The sequence below is a fragment of the Chiloscyllium plagiosum genome, unplaced genomic scaffold, assembly GCF_037043375.1.
Source record: "Chiloscyllium plagiosum isolate Xiang-an unplaced genomic scaffold, Cpla_swu_hap1 HiC_scaffold_5, whole genome shotgun sequence".
Taxonomy (NCBI): domain Eukaryota; kingdom Metazoa; phylum Chordata; class Chondrichthyes; order Orectolobiformes; family Hemiscylliidae; genus Chiloscyllium; species Chiloscyllium plagiosum.
Window position 1 is genome coordinate 130,537,401 of NW_028270143.1, and position 21,302 is coordinate 130,558,702.

Sequence of the window (21,302 nt, forward strand, 5' to 3'; positions counted from 1 at the left end):
TAACAGCAGGACAGATTTCTAGTTAAAGGAACCGCAGAAGGGTCAGGATGGTTGGAACAGTGCACTGATTCGGGTGCTTCAGCAAACACAAAAATGAAAAGGAGATCAGAGTCGCTAATCCCCTATCCCCTGATTCTTGGGCTCTTCTCTCGAGGTTTCGCTGTGTGTGGGGGGGGGGGGGGGGGGGTCTGAGAGATTGAAATGAGAAGAGGTTTTCCAAGGACGAAAAGAAACAGATTGAAAGACCAAACAAACAGACCCGGAGTGATGCCCCTCCAAAAAGAGAAAATGCTGGAAAATCTCAGCAGGTCTGGGAGAAAAGAGCTGACGTTTCGAGCCTAACTGACCCTTTGTCAAAGCTCTGACAAAGGGTCAGTTAGGCTCGAAACATCAGCTCTTTTCTCTCCTTACAGATGTTGCCAGACCTGCTGAGATTTGCCAGCATTTTCTCTTTTGGTTTCAGATTCCAGCATCCGCAGTAATTTGCTTTGATCCAGTGATTCCCCCTCCAGTTTGAGAGAGTGCACGTACAGCCCGAAGGAATTGAGGAGGGAAAAAGAGGGGAGCAATATATTGATTTCAGGCAACTTTCACACAACTACTTTAACAGCAGGCTCTTGCCCGGCACTCGTCAGGTTAACACGGTTTTGAAACTCTGCCCATTCCTTTCCTCCCAGGCATATCCCCATCTGAACAGCCAACACTCGCTCTCACTGTCTTTGTTGAGCCATCTTATGCCTGAAACCTCACAGTCACTCCCCATAATCTCTCCACAACCACCTGATGAAGGAGCGTCGCTCCGAAAGCTAGTGCTTCCAATAAAACCTGTTGGACTATAACCTGGTGTTGTGTGATTTTTAACTTTGTACACCCCACAAACGTTGTCCGTCTTTCTTCTCTACACAGTCTATTTCCCACACGTAAATTCTCTCTTTGCAGAAGACGGCTCAGTATTCCAGACAGAGGCAAAGAGCTGGAGCATCGAGGAAGGGTGGACTAGGTTGATGGATCTTCCTGTGACAGCTACTTCGACAGTCACTGGCAGTATGGATCTCCTTGGAAGAAGAACTTGGCTGCAGAGATCAGCAATGACAATAAAAGCCTTCTAAAACCTGAGCCAGATCAGGCACTGGTCAAGAGAGCTGCCTGTAAATTCCATAAGGAGATTTCCTTTCAGCTGAACGTCTGAGCCCAGCCCTCTGTCTTGTGGAGGAACCTGAGAAGATAATTGACACGGATGTCAATGTTACCTCTCTCGTTCTGACTGCTGTTCCTGTCTTCATGTTCTCATCAGAAGTGCAGAGCTGGACTGCAGAAACTAACCCCAAAGCACAGTGAAGGCTGACTGTGGAGAGTGCATGTGAATGATGTTCAAGACAATGAATTGGCTTGCAAGTTAGAGAGGCACAGTTTCAGAACAAATGCTGAAGCTAGCCATGACTGCAAGTAATCAGTTTCACTGCTTTCGCAGACTGTCATTGAGTTACACACAGTTCAGGAAATCTGCGGATTTTTAAAATGAGGATACGGGTTGAATTCTAGGTTAAACCTAAGAGTTTGCAAACTCATATGGCCCATCTATTGTCATAAAAATCCATCTGATCCATGAGTGTCCTTTAGGAAAGTAAATTTTTCCTTCTATCCTGGTCTGGCCTTGATGTGACTCCAGGTCTACAGCAACGTGCTCACTCTTAATGGGTGGCACGGTGGCTCAGTGGTTAGCACTGCTGCCTCACAGCACCAGGGACCCCAGGTTCCAATCCAGCCTCGGGCAACTGTCTGTGTGGAGTTTGCACATTCTCCCAGTGTCTGCGTGGGTTTCCTCCCACAGTCCATAGATGTGCAGGTCAGGTGAATTGCCCATGCCAAATTGTCCATAGGTGTTAGGTGCATTAGTTAGAGGGGGGCAGGTTACTCTTCGGAGGTTCAGGGCGGACTTGTTGGGCCGAAAGATCTATTTCCACACTGGACGGAATCTAATCTAATCTTAACCGGCCAAGCAAATCCCTTGATTCAGGGACAGTTCGATTTGACCAATAACTGCTGATTTTACTAGCAATTCCCAGATTCCACGAAAGAATAAATGAAAAAAAAATCATGTCATGTTCCTGACCCGATGCCACCTTTTCAGGATCTTGACTCCCATTTTGCACCTAATCCCACCTCCCCTCAGTAATTAATATCTCTCTCCATGATATATCCTGCCAGCAGAGTATTTCTTGCACTTTCAGTAGACAGTTAAGTTTTATTGGCGAGAGGTTTGCAACTTGCCAGATGCTTGTAAACGTCTGGCTCCAGTTCAAATATAATTTTATCAGGTAAGAGTTGCCAGCTATAAGGAGTTCAGATTATAATATCGACACTATATGCATATATCTCATCTGAACCATGACACTTTGGAGCGGGGTACAAGTTGGAATCTAATCAAAGAACCAATTACATTGGAAAATGAGAGAACAAAGAAAGCATGCACATTTTATAACTTTTTCAAGATCCTATAACAAAATGTAAAACTTTGACCAATGCATTAAGAATTTTTGGTTATTGCAGAACCGTACTCTATGGTCTAGCAGCAGACTTTGCTCCCTATGACATGAGTGCTATATCTTTACACTCTGTTCTCACAGGTGCTTACTGAGCAGGTAACAATAACCCCATCTGTCTGCTGTGCCTGACGTCTCACTCTATACTAACGCAGAGACCCAAATGTTAACAGAGCAAAGCTTTTTGCAACCAAATATTTTTGCAACCAAAGCAAATGATTAGAAAATCTAAACTCTTAAGAGCTGCTGTTTTCTATTGCACAGCATAATTGGCACTGGGAACTTAGTAAATGCAAGAATCTTTCCAGCTATTTCAAAAACTGTTTGTGACCCTCAAGGAGAGACCATATGCTGGACTATCATCCATACCAATCTTCACTTTCTCCTGTCATCCACTCTCTAACAAGTGAAACTCCTGCTTTTAATATGTTTTATTTTACAGTTTTCCTCGGACGTGACAGGTAAGGGGGAAATGGAACTGGGACCTGCAGTCACGCAGAGTAGGAACGTTCCCCCTCTCCCCCTTGCCACACCCCCGGCAAACCAGCAGAGGATGCCACATCATCTGAGCTCTTCAGTGGGTCACTGTGGTCTCAGCTACCTGGAGCACTGCCCAGCAGGGAGGGGGGATCAAGTACCTTCTCCACTCTGCCAGGATAAGTGCTGCCATCTTCTCTCTACTGTTTCACATTCACTCCATCTCTGCTATTGCACCCAACTGCTACCCAATGTTCCTGCACAATCCACACTGCCTACTCAATCTTTGGATGTCTCAATAGACAACAGACAATAGGTGCAGGAGTAGGCCATTCTGCCCTTCGAGCCTGCACCACCATTCAATATGATCATGGCTGATCATCCTTAATCAGTATCCTGTTCCTGCCTTATCTCCATAACCCTTGATTCCACTATCCTTGAGAGCTCTATCCAACTCCTTTCTTAAATGAATCCAGAGACTGGGCCTCCACTGCCCTCTGGGGCAGAGCATTCCACACAGCCACCACTCTCTGGGTGAAGAAGTTTCTCCTCATCTCTGTCCTAAATGGTCTACCCCGTATTTTTAAGCTGTGTCCTCTGGTTCGGCACTCACCCATCAGCGGAAACATGTTTCCTGCCTCCAGAGTGTCCAATCCTTTAATAATCTTATATGTCTCAATCAGATCCCCTCTGTCTTCTAAACTCAAGGGTATACAAGCCCAGACGCTCCAGTCTTTCAGCGTAAGGTAGTCCCGCCATTCCAAAAATTGACCTCGTGAACCTACGCTGCACTCCCTCAATAGCCAGAATGTCTTTCCTCAAATTTGGAGACCAGAACTGCACACAATACCCCAGGTGCCGTCTCACTAGGGCCCTGTACAGCTGCAGAAGAACCTCTTTGATTCTATACTCAATCCCTCTTGTTATGAAGGCCAGCATGCTATTAGCTTTCTTCACTACCTGCTGTACCTGCATGCTTACCTTCATTGACTGATGTACAAGAACACCCAGATCTCTCTGTACTGCCCCTTTACCTAACTTGACTCCATTTAGATAGCAATCTGCCTTCCTGTTCTTGCCACCAAAGTGGATAACCATACATTTATCCACATTAAACTGCATCTGCCATGCATCTGACCACTCACCTAACCTGTCCAGGTCACCCTGTAATCTCCTAATATCCTCCTCACATTTCACCCTGCCACCCAGCTTAGTATCATCAGCAAATTTGCTAATGTTATTACCAATACCATCTTCTATATCATTAAGATATATTGTAAAGAGCTGCGGTCCCAGCACTGATCCCTGCGGTACCCCACTGGTCACTGCCTGCCATTCCGAAACGGAGCCGTTTATCACTACTCTTTGTTTCCTGTCAGCCAACCAACTTTCAATCCAAGTCAGTACTTTGCCCCCAATACCATGCGCCCTAATTTTGCTCACTAACCTCCTATGTTGGACTTTATCAAAAGCTTTCTGAAAGTCCAGGTACACTACATCTGCTGGATCTCCCTCATCCATCTTCAGAGTTACATCCTCACCACCTTTCCCCCACCTGCAAACAGCCCACAAAGAGGGTGAAAGAGCCACATGGGCCCCCGGCATTTGGCTCCTTAGCCCTTAACACACTGACCACTCAACTGCCTAACTCACCATTATCAAGCCCCTGAACTGATTTTGGAGCCTTTCCTTGATTTGCTGTACCTGGGAACTCCTGTCTGAAGATTGTCTTGCTTTTGCTTGACTGGTAACTGCTGACAACAATGAAAAGCATCCTGGCAAGGCAAGCGAAAAGTTATTTGAGCCCAGGAGCGGTGGCTGGGGAGGGCCAAAAAACAAAATCACAAGACAGGAATGGTGTGAGCATCCAGGTAGGCTCACAGTGTTAAGAGGGTAAGTGAGCAGCCTTGAGATGCACCCTGGTTCAATCCACATGCTGTGTCCTTACAGCAGGATAACAAGGGGCAGCTGTAAGATACTTGGCCCTTCAAGTCTGCAATTTAGTTAGATTATGACTGATCTGATTTTAACCTCAACTTTACTTGTCCATCCTTTCCTCTTAAAGCAATCTGCTCACTCCTGGTATTCCTCTGGTAAATTTCTCTGAATTACTTCCAATGTATGAACATCCTTCTGTGTGTACACAGTACTACAGATGCATTCTCACCAATACTCAGTATAACTTAGGCATAACCTCCTTACTCTTGCACTCAATTCACCTTACAATAATAATGTTCTATTAGTTTTCCTAATTACTTGCTTTTCGTGCTTGCTAACCTTCTGCGATTAAGACACTATGACTTTCTGCAAGATCACACAACTTAGATAATATAATTAATTTTTTTTTCTTTCTGCCAAAATTGACAATTTAACACTTTCATACTTTGTACTCCATTTGCCAGATGTTTGCTCACTCACCTAACCTATCCATATCCCTTTATATGCTCTTCACAATTCACTTCCTACCTATCTTCGTGTTGTGAGATATTGTTATAGGTATCTTTGCTAATTCACTCTCCAGCTAGCTATATTCATTAATAGCACCTTCCTATTCATTCATTCATAACCCTTTCCTGGAATGCATTTTCATTCATTCATTCATAAAATCACATTTTTGTAGAATATTTTACTGTTGCAAGTAACCAGTCTGATTCAAGATTGGAATACATACAGACTCTAACCTCACACCTTTTAACACATTGTCTGAGCTGAGATGTTCACCTTTTTTAAATAAAACCTTAACTTATCTTGGGAATGTGACTTAAAAGAAGTTCTGGGATTTACATATTAATAAATCGAAACCTGCAACCCATTCTAAAAGATGAAAGACTTAACAGCAATCTAGGTTTGTACAATAAATCACAAAAGTTGGATGACACTAATGATCTTTTGCTATAAATTCTGCATCCTATGATCCTGATCCACTAGCTACCTGGGAAAGGAGCAGCTTGTACCTCCAAATAAACCTGTTGGGCTGTAACCTGGTATTATGTGATTTTTAAAAGTGAGGATCGCAGATGTTAGCATTCAGAGTCAAAAAGTGTGGTGCAATTCGAAAAGCACAGCCTATCAGGCAGCATCCGAGGAGCAGGAGAGTCAACGTTTCGAGCATAAGTTTTTCATCAGGAATGTGGGGGAAGGGGCGGGGGAGGGGGGCAAGGGGGCTTGGGGAAGAAGGTAGCTGGGAATGCAATAGGTAGATGAAGGTGATAGGTCGGAGTGGAGGGTGGGGTGGAGTGGATCGGTGGGAAGGAAGATGGACAGGTAGGGCAGTTCAAGAGGATGGTGCCAAGTTGCAGGGTTGGATCTGGGATAAGGTGGTAGGAGGGGAGATCAGGAAACTGATGACATTGACATTGGTCCCGTATGGTTGGAATTTTAAACTTTGTCCACCCCAGTCCAACACCAGCACTTACACATCATTACTAATTGACTAAATCAAAACATGACTTCCACATCCATTTTCACACCTTCAACCCTTATCTGGCCTATTGACATCATAAACTACATTTGAATAAATATCAGAGATGCTTGGCGAAAGTGGGTACTGCAGATGCAGAAGGGCTCCTGCCCGAAACATCGATTTTCCTGCTCCTCGTATGCTGCCTGACCTGGTGTATTTTTCCAGCACTACTCTAATCTTGACAAATATCAAAGACTACTAATCTATTCAAAAACAATACCCATCCAACACTGTTTCCACGACCCACCCGAAAGTATGGAAAGATTATAATATTAACCAGCCCTTAGCAAGAATCGCTCAGGACCTAAATAGATTAAAGAACATCCAAAAGTTTCGCCAACCACTAAATGCATTAAACAGGGCCACTGTCCCCTTTACTGTCAAAACAGCGCTTCTGCTGCCTGAATGAATGAAAGTCACATCAGCAAATAGCAAACAAATCTCACAATCCAGCTGTGGTAATCAGTTTAATATCCTTTATACTTTTATTTAGTACCTGTATAATTACTACCTTATCTAGAAAATATACTTTTACTAAAATTTACTAACTTAAAAGACAAAAGGACTAACACCTCTTGATTATGCAAGCTGACCAGACAGGCACTCTTTAGAACATAGAACATAGAAGAATACAGCGCAGTACAGGCCCTTCGGCCCTCGATGTTGCGCCGATCCAAGCCCACCTAACCTACACTAGCCCACTATCCTCCATATGCCTATCCAATGCACGTTTAAATGCCCATAATGAAGGAGAGTCCACCACTGCTACTGGCAGGGCATTCCATGAACTCACGACTCGCTGAGTAAAGAATCTACCCCTAACATCTTTCCTATTCCTACCCCCCCCTTAATTTAAAGCTATGCCCCCTTGTAATAGCTGACTCCATACATGGAAAAAGATTCTCATTGTCAACCCTATCTAAACCCCTAATCATCTTGTACACCTCTATCAAGTCACCCCTAAACCTTCTTTTCTCCAATGAAAACAACCCCAAGTGCCTCAGCCTTTCCTCATACGATCTTTCTACCATACCAGGCAACATCCTGGTAAACCTCCTCTGCACCCGTTCCAGTGCCTCCACATCTTTCCTATAATATGGCGACCAAAACTGCACACAATACTCCAGATGCGGCCGCACCAGAGTCTTATACAACTGCAACATGACCTCAGTACTCCGGAACTCAATTCCTCTACCAATAAAAGCCAGTACGCCATATGCCTTCTTCACCGCACTATTTACCTGGGTGGCAACTTTCAAAGATCTGTGTACATGGACACCAAGATCCCTCTGCTCATCCACACTACCAAGTATCCGACCATTAGCCCAGTACCCCATCTTTTTATTACTCTTACCAAAGTGAATCACCTCACACTTAGCTACATTGAACTCCATTTGCCACCTTTCTGCCCAGTTCTGCAGCTTATCTATATCCCGCTGTAACCTGCCATATCCTTCCTCACTGTCTACAACTCCTCCGACTTTCGTATCATCCGCAAACTTGCTCACCCAACCTTCTAACCCCTCCTCCGGGTCATTTATAAAAATGACAAACAGCAATGGTCCCAAAACAGATCCTTGCGGAACACCGCTAGTGACAGCACTCCAAGATGAACCTTTGCCATCAACTACTACCCTCTGTCTTCTTCCAGCCAGCCAATTCCTAATCCAAACCTCCAACTCACCCTCAATGCCATACCTCCGTATTTTTTGCAGTAGTCTACCATGGGGAACCTTATCAAACGCCTTACTAAAATCCATATACACCACATCTACCGCTTTCCCCTCGTCCACCTCCTTAGTCACCTTCTCAAAGAATTCAATAAGGTTTGTGAGGCACGACCTGCCCTTCACAAAACCATGCTGACTATCCTTGATCACATTATTCCTATCCAGATGTTCATAAATCCTATCCCTTACAATTCTCTCTAAAATTTTGCCCACAACAGAAGTGAGACTCACCGGCCTATAGTTACTAGGGTTATCCCTACTCCCCTTCTTGAACAAGGGAACCACATTTGCTAGCCTCCAATCTTCTGGCACTACTCCTGTAGACAACGAGGACATAAAAATCAAGACCAATGGCTCTGCAATCTCCTCCCTTGCTTCCCAGAGAATCCTAGGATAAATGCCATCAGGCCCAGGGGACTTATCTATTTTCACCCTTTCCAGAATTTCCAACACCTCTTCTCTATATACCTCAAAGCCATCCATTCTACTTAATTGTGGCTGAGTATTCACATTGACAACAATGTCCTGTTCCTGATTGAATACTGACGAAAAGTATTCATTCAGTGTCTCCCCAATCTCTTCAGCCTCCACACTCAACTTCCCACTACTATCCTTGACTGGACCTATTCCTACCCTAGTCATTCTTTTATTCCTGACATACCTATAGAAAGCCTTAGGGTTTTCCCTAATCCTACCAACTAAGGACCTTTCATGTCCCCTCCTTGCTGCTCTTAGCTCTCTCTTCAGGTCCTTCCTGGCTACCTTATAACTCTCAATCGCCCCAATTGAACCTTCACACCTCATCTTTACATAGGCCGCCCTCTTCCCTTTAACAAGGGATTCCAATTCCTAATTAAACCACGGCTCCCTCACACGATCCTTTCCTCCCTGCCTGACGGGTACATACTTATCAAGGACACTCAATAGTTGCTCCTTGAACAAGCTCCACATATCAATTACGCCCTTGCCTTGAAGCTTACTTTTCCAAGCCACACATCCTAAGTCATGCCTCACCGCATCATAATTTCCCTGCCCCCAGCTATAACTCTTGCCCTGTAGTGCACACTTATCCCTCTCCATCACTAGAGTAAAAATCACCGAATTATGGTCACTATCCCCAAAGTGTTCACCTACCTCTAATTCTAACACCTGGCCTGGTTCGTTACCCAGAACCAAATCCAGTATGGCCTCACCTCTTGTTGGCCTATCTACATATTGTGTCAGGAAACCCTCCTGCACACATTGGACAAACACTGACCCATCTAACGAACTTGAGCTATAGCTTTCCCAATCAATATCAGGAAAGTTAAAGTCCCCCATAACAACCACCCTATTACTTTCACTCTTCTCTTGAATCATCCTCGCAATCCTTTCTTCTACGTTTCTAGGACTATTAGGAGGCCTGTAAAAAACTCCTAACAGGGTGAGCTCACCTTTCCTATTCCTAACCTCAGCCCAGACTACCTCAGATGGCGAGTCTTCATCCATCGTCCTTTCCACAGTTGTAATACTATCTTTGACAAGCAATGCCACACCTCCCCCTCTTTTACCCCCACCTCTGACCCTACTAAAACATTTAAACCCTGGAAACTGCAACAGCCAATCCTGTCCCTGTTCTAGCCATGTCTCCGTAATAGCCACAACATCGAAGTCCCAGGTACCAACCCACGCTGCAAGTTCACCCACCTTATTTCGTATACTTCTTGCATTGAAGTATACACACTTCAAGCCACTTTCCTGCTTACAGGCACCCTCCTTTGAAATTGATGCCATGTTCCTAACCTCCCTACACTCCAGGTCCTGCACCCTAAAGCTACAGTCTGGGTTCCCATGCCCCTGCAGAGTTAGTTTAAACCCCCCCCAAGAGCACTAGCAAACCTCCCACCAAGGATACTGGTGCCCCTCAGGTTCAGAAGTCACAGCTGCCATTTAACAGATGTTGATCCCATCTCCTGTTTCCTGAGAACAGAAGCCCCTCAAACCTTTGTGTACAATAGACAAAACAATGTAACGCCATAGTGATGTAATTTTAATATATATTTAAGAACTGTGTATAATTAAGCTACTGCAAGGACTGTATTTCAGGATTCCGTCACCAGCTTGAAGGTGTGCCACTGCTGTTGCTGAATAAACAGACTATTTTTGCCATTCCCCAATTTTGGTCGCTATTTGATCGCGATCCCACAGTGTCATCAGCAAATCGTGCCGAGAGTCGGTGAGAATTCATCTGCAATACTGTGTACACAGAAGGATGTTTGTACATTCAGCTAGTTACTGGTACATCCCAAAGTGGAGCTTTAAATTGCAGGCTGGTCCTGTAAGTGGATTGGAAAAGTTCCGCGAGGGTCCCGAGAGGGTGACAGTGGTTGGATGCGGCCTGTGCCGCTGAGATGCTGCTGCTGGGTATTTAGGTCTCGAGCTGCAAGCAGGTGTTAGGATAGGAAGCTACGCATTCATGAGGCAAGATTTGCAGTTAATGAAACTGACAACAAGCAATAATCCCCATTAATAGGCAACTCAACTCATGCTTCTGAAAAAGAATCTTATCTTGATCCTCATCCCTTTCCCAAACGCTATTTGTAAATGCGATGTCAAGAAAGGCCTTACCTGACTTCTCAAGCATTTTGCCCCGATTTCCCATCCATCTTCCTTCCCACCTATCCACTCCACCCCCCTCCCATCTTCATCTACCTATTGCATTCTCAGCTACTTTCCCCCCCCACCACCCCCCCTTCCCATTTATCTCTCAGCGCCCCCCCCCCCCCCCCGCCCCGGGCTCATAAGCCTCATTCCTGAACAACAGCTTATGCTCAAAATGTCAATTCTCTGCTTCTCAGATGCTGCCTGACCAGCTGTGCTTTTCCAGCGCCACACTCCAACATCTGCAGGCCTCACAGAAGTAGGCCAGTCAATCCCACAAGCCTGTTCTGCCATTCAGTGAGATCACAGCAAGCCAGGCAGCATCAGGAGGTGGAGAAGTCGACGTTTGAGGTGTAACCCTTCTTCAGGGCTGGGGTGGGTGTGGAGGGGAGCTGCAGATAAAACAGTTGGGGGTGGGGGAGGGGCAAGGTGGTGAAGTGGGGATAGGTGAAGACAGGTAGAAGGTATGACCTGGTTGGCCAATGGGAGGAATGAATCTGGCTGGTGGCAGGGAGCAGTGCAAGGGAGGGGGAGGAACTGCAAAGGGAGTCAGGAGATGGGAAAGGAGGTTATTTGAAATTGGAGAACTCAAATGTTGAGTCCTCTGTGCTGGAGGCTGCGTAGGTTTGTTGTTTTTCCAGCCTCCTGCCTGTCTACTTTGGATTCCAGAATCTGCATTTTCTTTTGTCTCTATTCAATGAGATGATGGCTGATCTCCACATACAGTACCTGGTTGCTCAGTGGTTAGTACTGCTACCTGGAGGACCTGGATTCAATTCCAGCCGTGGGTAACTGTCTGTATGAAGTTTGCTTGTTCAGTGTCTGCATGGCTTGCTGAAAACGATATGCAGCTTAGATAGACTGGCTATGGTAAATGCAGGGCTGGATCTGGGTGGGATCCTGAGGAGGATTGGTGCAGACTAAATGGGCTGAATGGCCTCTTCCTGCACTGTAAGGATTCTGTGATTCTATTGCCTTTGGCTCATATGCCTTTGCTTCACAAAAATGTATGTATCTCAGATTTAAAATGAACAACTGATCTAGCAACTGCAGTTGTACTGGAGCAGGTTAGATGTAGGAAAGTCTAGTTGTCCCAATTGAGGCTATTCATGAATAAAATACCAGGGACATTTAGAAACAAGATGTGCCATGACAACATAGAAGTCTTTTTACAGCAGCTGGATAGTACAACCCAGCGAGATGTGTTTTCAATTGTGTGGGGCACATAATATCAGTCAGGTACCCTGCCCACCATGTTCCCATCCAGTCTTGAGTTCACCATCAAATACAAAGGGTGGACTAAAACCCGTCCACCATAGATAAATAAACAATTATCCACCTCACCCCTATCTCCCCAACATTTTCAATAATTTGACCATAGACTTCTAGATTGGAATTTTTTTCACACTCTATAATCTCTAAAGAATAATGTCACAATGGAGATATGATCTCACTAAACAAAGCAGTCACTAATCAAAGTAAGAAAAATGTCTTTCACTGCCCAAGACAGTAACCTTTAATTACAAAGTCACTATTACCAGCTTAGTCTGTGGAAATTAATACATTCTAATCTTTACTCAACTAGTTTTGTTAATAGGGCTTTTGAATTATGGTAAATGGAGGATATTAGTTTTCCTTCCTTTCTCCCATGCTTGGCTACCAGTAACTTTAGCCGTACTAATAATCACAAACATTATTTGAGTAATTTGTTTTCAGAATTCTTCATTGCTGTTCAAACCATCAATTATGTTATTGACTAAGGTTTCTATGATTTCGGCTGATTGTCCCGATTTATTGCAAACAAGGTACACTCTACCTTTGCATCGTGTAATCTGACTGAGTATACTTCAAGGTCCGTCGTGGCTCAGTTAGCAGCACATTTGCTTCTGAGCTACAAGATTCTGGATTCAGGGTTTGAGCACAAACATCAAGGCTGAGCTCTGGTGTAAAACTGAGAGAGTGCTGCACTTTTGGAGGTGCAATGTTAAAACGGAAACCCCATCTGTCCACTGAGATGGACATCAGAGAGCTGATAGCGCTATTTCAAAGCCAAGAAGGGGAGTTTTCCCTGGTGTTGTGGCCAGTATTTACCCCTTGATGAACGTCAACTAGAAACTATTTCGATGCTTCCTTCTAAATATTGTTATTTGAGGGAAATTTCACGGTGTGTATTTTCTACATTACAACTAAGACTATTATTACTCTTTCTTTCATTGTTCGCTGCTCCTGGTTAGCTTTACAAATTTGCTCCTTTCCTTTATTCAGATCTCCCAGAGCTGAGTGATAGTTCCCTGTCTTTCTGTAGCCCCCAAAAGCATTCCCCACCATAATATTTCTTGATCTTCTGTTTATTCCGCCCCCGACTCCCCCAATCTTTCCATGTGATAGGTGATGAGCACTCTGCATTATTCTGGTAGGACTATATTTGTTTTCACTACGTTGTTCCAACTAAGTTCCCAAAAATTATCTCAATAAAGTGCAATAATCATAATTCTTTCTCATGTTATTTTTTAAAATGTCTTCTTGTGCAACGGTTGTTATTTCTCAGAAGTTAGTCAACAACAGATCTGTGAAAATAACCTCCCAGTCATGGAAAAATATAATACATTTCAATTTTAGAAATATTGGCACTTAAAAAGTGGCAACTCGCACAAAGATCATTTTGAACAGTAGAGATAGAACATGAACAAATTTGAAGAAAGTTTCCTAAAATACAAAATACTCATATTTTCTTGTTCATCTTGTTACAGCTGAACAATTTCTATTGACCAAATATAAATGCATTTATATATAAACTGCATATCATATCTACATATAATGTATGTATGAAAACTTAAAGACAGGCATTTAAAGTTGCAATATCTTAACTCATTGTTATAAAATTCCACACAATTTGATTTTCCTGCTGGTGTCTATCATATGTTGCAATCTAAAATGAACTAACAAAATGATTTACTGCTTAACACCACCTTCAGATGGCACCAACAGCCTGTGGTGGAGTTTGTCCCCTAAATGTAATAATCAGAAAGCCTTGCAATTACCTCTTCACACGGCACCTCAGAACACTGCACACGGTTCCCTAAGATATGTATTAAAGAGGTGACAGCCGCCTCACTCAAAATGTCTTCTCCTGGGACTAGGAGATCCACCACTCTCCTGAAGATTTCTTGTTTAGAGATGAAAAGAGATCCATTTCCCTGTGAAGCTGCCTGCTTTAGAGCAGCCAAAATCACAGGGAGCAGCAGGAACAGCCTAAACATAATGCAGTAAACAATTAAAAGGGAGAGAAACTCTCAATTCCTTCACACAACAGCTTATTCAGGGAAGCCTTGAACACTTCTTTCCAAAGATATTCAAATGGCTGCAATCTAAAGTTGATGAGTTTTATAACTAACCTTGTGGCAAATGTTCTCCCCCTCCAGCACCCACCTCCCTGTCTCTTGATTGGCTGGAAGAGATTAATGATGTCAGCCATTACACTAAAAGGAAACTCCCAGAATTGCAGATCTTACTTAATAATGACTACCAACTATTTGGACTATCAAAACAAATAGGTTCACTTTACCTTAGACATTTCATTTCTATTAACAAATATTTCAAGGAAGTTCCTTCAAACAGTTTTTAAAATATGTACATATCCATAGTAAGTAAATTCCTGTCCTACTTCCTGCATCTATACATTCTGCAAGTCACCTGGCTTCTCTTTGATAAATTATTGAAGGGAAACAAAATGTCACTCTGATTTTGGAAAGGTGAAAATCAATACTTTACCCTGTCACCGGAAAACAACCTTCCACTCTCTTTTGACCGGATTTACTTTTCTTGCTTAGCTTTATTCCTGCCTATTAAATTTAACCCTTCAACAAATTATTTTACTTTAGTTTTTGACTTAAGACTAGATTTGCTCCAATTTCTATGCCATCAGTTTCTCAGCTTATGTATGGGGTGCCTTTTTTTAAAAAAAATCACTTGCAGTTTACTATGTTTGATTTTAAAAATATAAAGTAGCAGAAATACAGATAAAATCTATTGGCCCCTTTCAAAAGAGAAAAGACGGCTTGATGACTTAACCTTTTCAGTGAAAATTAGCCTGCTTATTTATATTTCATAAGCAATCCAGCAGTTTCTACAATGACAGTGAAATCCCATCGAGGAAAGAAAATGGAAGACCTCTTTCCCCCCTTTGCATCCAAAATTTTCCCTTCCTTATCTGAAGGTTTTGGAATGGAAGTTGATTGCGACTAATTCTGTGGCTTGATGCCCGTATGCCAGAGGCCAAAGGATCATTTGAAATTGAACCGCTGTGGAAGCTGCCAGGCTCCCAGATGTAGGTCTACCATGTGCATGGGTCCAGTTGGGTTAGCTACCACATGAGAAAGAATCTTCTGGCTGACTTTGGGAATAAGGGAGAGGGAAATAGAGGGCTGGAGTCTCACCAACATGAGTCAACAGCAACTGTAGTGCTACTGATGTTGGAGAAATTGCATTCTCTCTCACTCTGCATTTAATACGTCAGGCAGTTTTCGGCAGTTCCTTCCTTTAAGGACTGTTTTGCTAAGTGAATGCAGAACCAAAAAGAGACTAAGCAAGGCACAACAAGCACAGCTCTGCTCAGCAGCATTAATTTTTTCACAAAGGTAATGATGCCAGCACTAGTACATGGATGTTCAAGAAACTTAATGATTTCAAACATCCTGCTGATATTCTGAGAGTGTGAAAGACAGCAGGTGTTCTGCACATGAATATCGACACAGCAAGGGATTGCATGTGGTGCAGTAGTGGTGTACCTCTAAGCCAGAAGACCCAAGTTCAAGTCACACCTGTTCCAGGAGCGTGTTGCAAGGCATCCAAACAGGTCAATTAAAAATATCAGTAGGCAAAGAAATTTTCAATTTCTCTCTCATTAACTTGCCGCCTTCCCATAACAGTTGCTTCTCACTGTCCAGCATTTCGGCGACAATGCAAAAAAACTGCTGTCGTCCGCATATAACATTCCCACAGAAATCACAAAAGCCTAGTTGACAAACATTAATTGATTCTTGTTTAACGTGGTGGAACTTAGTAATCAGTTTGAGAGGTAGGAACCTGAGTTGGAAACAACTGTGCAAATCTTAAATAAAGATAAAGACAGGTGAAGCAAGTGTTTTCTGATTCACTCATGGGACATGGGCGCCGCTGGCTGGCTATCACTTATTATCTGTCCCTCATTGCCCTTGAGAAGGTGGTGGTGAGCAAGAGGGCAAAGTATTGACAGATGGAATATAATGTGGGGAAATGTGACAAGAATAGAGGAGCTGAATATTGTTTTAGTAGAAAAGAAACCTGCAGAAAGCCACGAAACCGAAGGATTTAGGAGTCTTCATCCATGAATCACTAACAGCTAGCATCCAAGTTCAGCAGGTAATAGAGAAGGCAAATAGAATGTCGGCTTTTATTTCAGAGAAGATGGAATGTAGGAGTGTTACCTAAAACTGTAGAAGGTAACTAGTCAGACAATATTGTGAACAGTTTTGGCTTCTTGTTTAAGGTATGATGTACTGTGATTGGATACAGTCCAGAAAAGATTCACAAAGCTGATATCACGTATGGGGGGGGCTGTCATATGATGAAAGTTTGAGTAGGTTAGGCCTCTGTTGGTTGGAATATAATGAGAGGTGACCTTACTGAAACATATAAGATTCTTCGGGGGCTTGACTAGGATCTCACCGTATGAAGTGTCCAAGACAAGAGGGTATAATCTCCGAGTAAAGGGGTCACACGTTTAAAACAGAAATGTGGAGGAATTTCTTCTCTCAAAGGGTGGTAAATATATCCTCTACCGCAGAGAGCTGCTGAGGCTGGGTCATTAAGTATATTTGAGGCTGAAATAGACAGATTTTTTTATCAGGAGGAGAAAGTGAGGACTGCAGATGCTGGAGATCAGAGTCGAGAGTGTGGTGCTGGAAAAGCACAGCAGGTCAGGCAGCATCCGAGGAGCAGGAGAATCGACATTTTGGGCATAAGCCCTTCATCAGGAATCCTGATGAAAGAGTTTTAATCAGGAAGGGAATCAAGGGTTACGGCAAGAAAATGGAGTTGAAGATTATCTGGTCGGTTATGAAGGACTGAATGGCCTATTTCTGCTGTTACATCTTATTGTCTTATTTCATTAGCCAATGGTCCAATTTTATACTTTTATCCTTTTGGCAGAGACTAGTTTGTTCATGTGACACTGTCAAGATGAGATGGTGAGTCCTAAGTCATGGCTCATCTGCTCTGACTGATTTTCTTTTTTTCCCCCATTTTTCTTGATTTTGTTCCTTCTTTCCATTACTTACCTCTCGTCCTGTGCTTGGATGGCATCAGAAATCCCAGCACAGACTCGAGTGGGCCCAGCGCGGACCTTGTGGCAGTGGAAAATGAGCCTCAACTTACTTTTCTGGGGCAATGGAACCGATGGTGCTACACCGGTGGAGGCGAGCTCGGCGCGGTAGAAGGATGGTGCCTGAAGATTAGCAACTTCATCGTTGTTTGGGTCTGGTGCTGCCTACAGCGAGGTGGTGGAGGAGGGATGGTGGTGAAGGCACTGTTGATGATGAGCGGACTCAGGACTGATAGGTTCTCTCTAAGCTCGATCCGTATTCCTAAACTACTCAAAATGGTGATGGTTTGCTGCGACAGTGGAAAAGTTTGATGAGATGCCCTACAGTGTGGAAACAGGCCCTTCAGCCCAACCAGTCCACACCGACCCTCCAAAGAGTAACCCACCCAGACCCATTTCCCTCATGCACCTAACATATGGGCAATTTAGCATGGCCAATGCCCCTGATCTGCACATCTTTGGATTGTGGGAGGAAACCCACACAGACACAGGGAGAACGTGCAAACTCCGCACAGACAGTCACCCAAGACTGGAATCGAGCCCGAATGTATGGCGCCATGAGGCTGCAGTGCTAACCACTGAGCCACCATGCTGCCCCATGTATGTGTAAGGCACTCAGACTCAGGACTGATGGGCTCTCTCTAAGCTAGATCTTTCTTTTTCTTTCCTCATTCTTAAAGTATTCAAAATGGTGATGGATTGCTGTGACAGCGGAAAAGCTTTTCACTGTGTGTTAACTGTTTTACTCACTGGAAAATACACATGACAATAAAATAATTCATTCACACAAGCCAGGCTTCAGAATTTGGCCTTGGCCTGCTTTTGCCCACTTAAGAGATGAAAAATGATGCAATAAGTTTTTAGTTCCTGGCTGCCTCAAAAACATGTATTACTTGCTCTGGAGGTTCATAATTCAATTATTAATTCGAAATTTTGACTCTAAATTTGTGAGAACCATGTATAGCTGTAAGTTTGCTTTAATATTTAGCTTTCATATTTCTACATTCTTTGTGTTAAGAATGAAACTTTGGTTTAATTTTAGATTTATTCTGAGTGCCCACAGATATCTGAAACTTTGTTTACATGCATTTAATGTGAATTCTTAAGAAACTCTTGAGGTGAATAGTTCAGTGATTTGGAAGACAAGGGTGGAGGAAGAAAAAGTAATTGGATTGTTGTCTAGCAACAAGGTGTCCAATGACACAGAGAGACAGAGACAGAAATAGGTTTCCTTTTAGAAATGAAAATAAAACAAAATGTGCTGCCTGGAAGTGTGGTTGAGGCAAGTTCAATTGAGTCACTCAAGAGGGCATTCAGATAGAAACAATGTAGAGGGTTTCAGGGAAAAAGCAAGAGGTTGTTAAATGCTCAGAGAGCAAGTGCACAGACATAATATGCAAAATGGCTTCCTTCTACATTGTAATAATTCCGTGATTCTGTTGACAAATGTGCATACTTGACATAGTTATTCTTACAGAATCATACCTGACAGATAACACCCCAGACACCACCATTACCATCCCTGGATATATCCTATCCCACCAGTGGGACAGACACAGCAGAGGTGGCAGCACAGTCAGGACGGAGTTGCCCTGGGAGTCCTTGAGATCAACTCCAACCCCATGAAGTTTCATGGCTCCGGGTCAAACATGGGCAAGGAAACCTTTTACTGGTTACCACGCACCATCCTCCTTTAATTGATGAATCAGCACTCCTCCATGTTGAACAACGCTTGGAGGAAGCACTGAGGGTGGCAAGGGCGCAAAATGTACTCTGGGTGAGGGATTTCAATGTCCACCACTGAGAATGGCTCAGCAGCAGCATTACTGATCCGAAAGGATACAACTGCTAGACTGGGTCTGCAGCAGGTGGTGAAGGAACCAACAAGAGGCAAAAAACGTATGTGCCCTCATCCTTACTAATCTGCCAGCTGCAGAAGCATCTGTCCATGACAGTACAGGTAAAAGTGACCAGCGCACTGTCCTTGTGGACACGAAGTTCTGCCTTCACAGTGAGAATAACCTCCATCATGTTATGCGGCACTATCACCATGCTAAATGGGGTAGACTACGAACCTAACTAGCAGCTCAAGACTGGGCATCCGTGAGGTGCTGCGCGTCATCAACAGCAGCAGAACTGTACTCCAGCATAATCTGGAGCATAATCTGCAAGATCAAGGTCTGGCATATCCCCCACTCAACCATTACCATCAAATCAGGAGATCAACCCTTGTACAATGGAGAGTGAAGGAGGGCATGCCAGGAGCAGCATCAGGCAGAGCTAAAAATGGTGTGTCAACCTGGTTAAGCTACCAAACAGGATTACTTAAGTGTCAAACGGCATAAACAGCAAGTGATAGATAGAGCTAAGCGATCCCACAAGCAACAGATCAGGTCTAAGCTCTGCAGTCCTTCCACATCCAGTGGTCCTCAGCATCCAAGATACCTGTCTCCAGCCAATTTGATTCGCTCTACGTGACATCAAGAAACGGCTGGAGGCACTGGATACTACAAAGGCAATGGGCCCTGATAACATTCCAGCAATAGTACTGAAGACATGTGCTCCAGAACTTGCCGCTCCCCTAGCCAAGCTCCTCCAGTACAGTTACAATACTGGTATCTACCCAACAATGTGGAATATTGCCCAAGTATGTCCTGCACGTAAAAAGCAGGACAAATCTAACCCAGCCAATTACCGCCCAATCAGTCTACTCTCAAGCATCAGTAAAGTGATGGAAGACGTCAGTAACAGTGCTATCAAGCAGCACCTGCTCAGCAACAACCTGATGCCCAGTTTGGGTTTCACCAGGGTCACCCAGCTCCTGATCTCATTACAACCTTGGTTCAAACATGGACAAAAAAGCTCAATTCCAGAGATGAGGTGACAGTGACAGCCCTTGACATCAAGGCCACATTTGACCGAGTATGGCATCAAGGAGCCCTGGCAAAACTGGGATCAATGGGTATCACGGGACAAACACTCCGCTGGTTAGCGTCATACCTGGCACAAAGGAAGATGGTTGTGGTTGTGGAGGGTCAGTCATCTCAGTTCCAGGACATCTCTGCAGGAGTCCCTCAGAGTAGGGTCTTGGGCCCAACAATCTTCAGCTGCTCCATCAATGACCTTCCCTCTGTCATAAGGTCAGAAGTGGGAATGTTCACCAATGATTGCACAGTGTTCAGCACCATTCCCGACAGCTCAGCTACTGAAGCAATCTGTGCTCAAATGCAACAAGATCTGGACAATATCCAGGCTTGGGCCGACATGTGGCAAGTAACATTCGTGCCACACAAATGCCAGACAATGACCATCACCACTACCCCTTGACATTCAACGGTATTACCATCACTAAACGCTCCACTGTCAACATCCTTGGGGTTACCATTGACCAGAAACGCAACTGGACTCACCACATAAACACAGTGGCTACAAGAGCAGGTCAGAAACTAGGGATACTGCAGCGAGTAATTCACCTCCTGACTCCCCAAAGTCTATCCACCATCTGCAAGGCACAAGTCAGCAGTGTGATGGAATACTCCCAACTTGCCTGGATGGGGGCAGCTCCAACAACACTCAAGAAGCTCGACACCATCCAGGACAAAGCAGCCGCTTTACTGGCACCACAGCCACAAACATCCACCCCCTCCACCACCAGCACTCAGTAGCTGCAGTGTGTACTATCAACAAGATGCACTGCAGAAATTCACCAAAGATCCTTAGACAGCACCTTCTAAACTCCCCCATCACTTCCACCAAGAAGGACAAGGGCAGCAGGTACTTGGGAACACCACCCCCTGCAAGTTCCCCTCCAAGCCCCTTACAACCCTGACTTGGAAATATACCACTGTTCCGTCACATTTGTTGGGTCCAAATCCTGGAACTCCCTCCCTACCGGCATTGTGGGTTAACCCACAGCAAGTGGCCTGCAGCAGCCAATCAAGAAGGGAGCTCAGCATCACCTTCGCAAGGGCAAATAGGGATGGACTATCAATCCTGGCCAGCCAGCGACGCCCAAGTCAGAGAGCAAAGCCCTGTACCAGCAGCAGTTTAGATTCCCTACGGTGTGGAAACAGGCCATTTCCCTCCAA

General features: G+C 44.2%; 1 protein-coding gene across 1 annotated transcript in view; it reads right to left on the reverse strand.

Annotated features, from left to right (window-relative positions):
- slc39a4 (solute carrier family 39 member 4) overlaps positions 1–14,209 on the reverse strand; it is a 68,459-nt gene extending 54,250 nt beyond the window's left edge. The window contains exon 1 of the mRNA XM_043690938.2: positions 13,895–14,209. Within this exon, the coding sequence (XP_043546873.2) occupies positions 13,895–14,113 (219 nt within the window). The 5' untranslated portion in view covers positions 14,114–14,209. The remainder of the gene's footprint in view (positions 1–13,894) is intronic.
- Between the last annotated feature and the right edge of the window lie 7,093 nt (positions 14,210–21,302).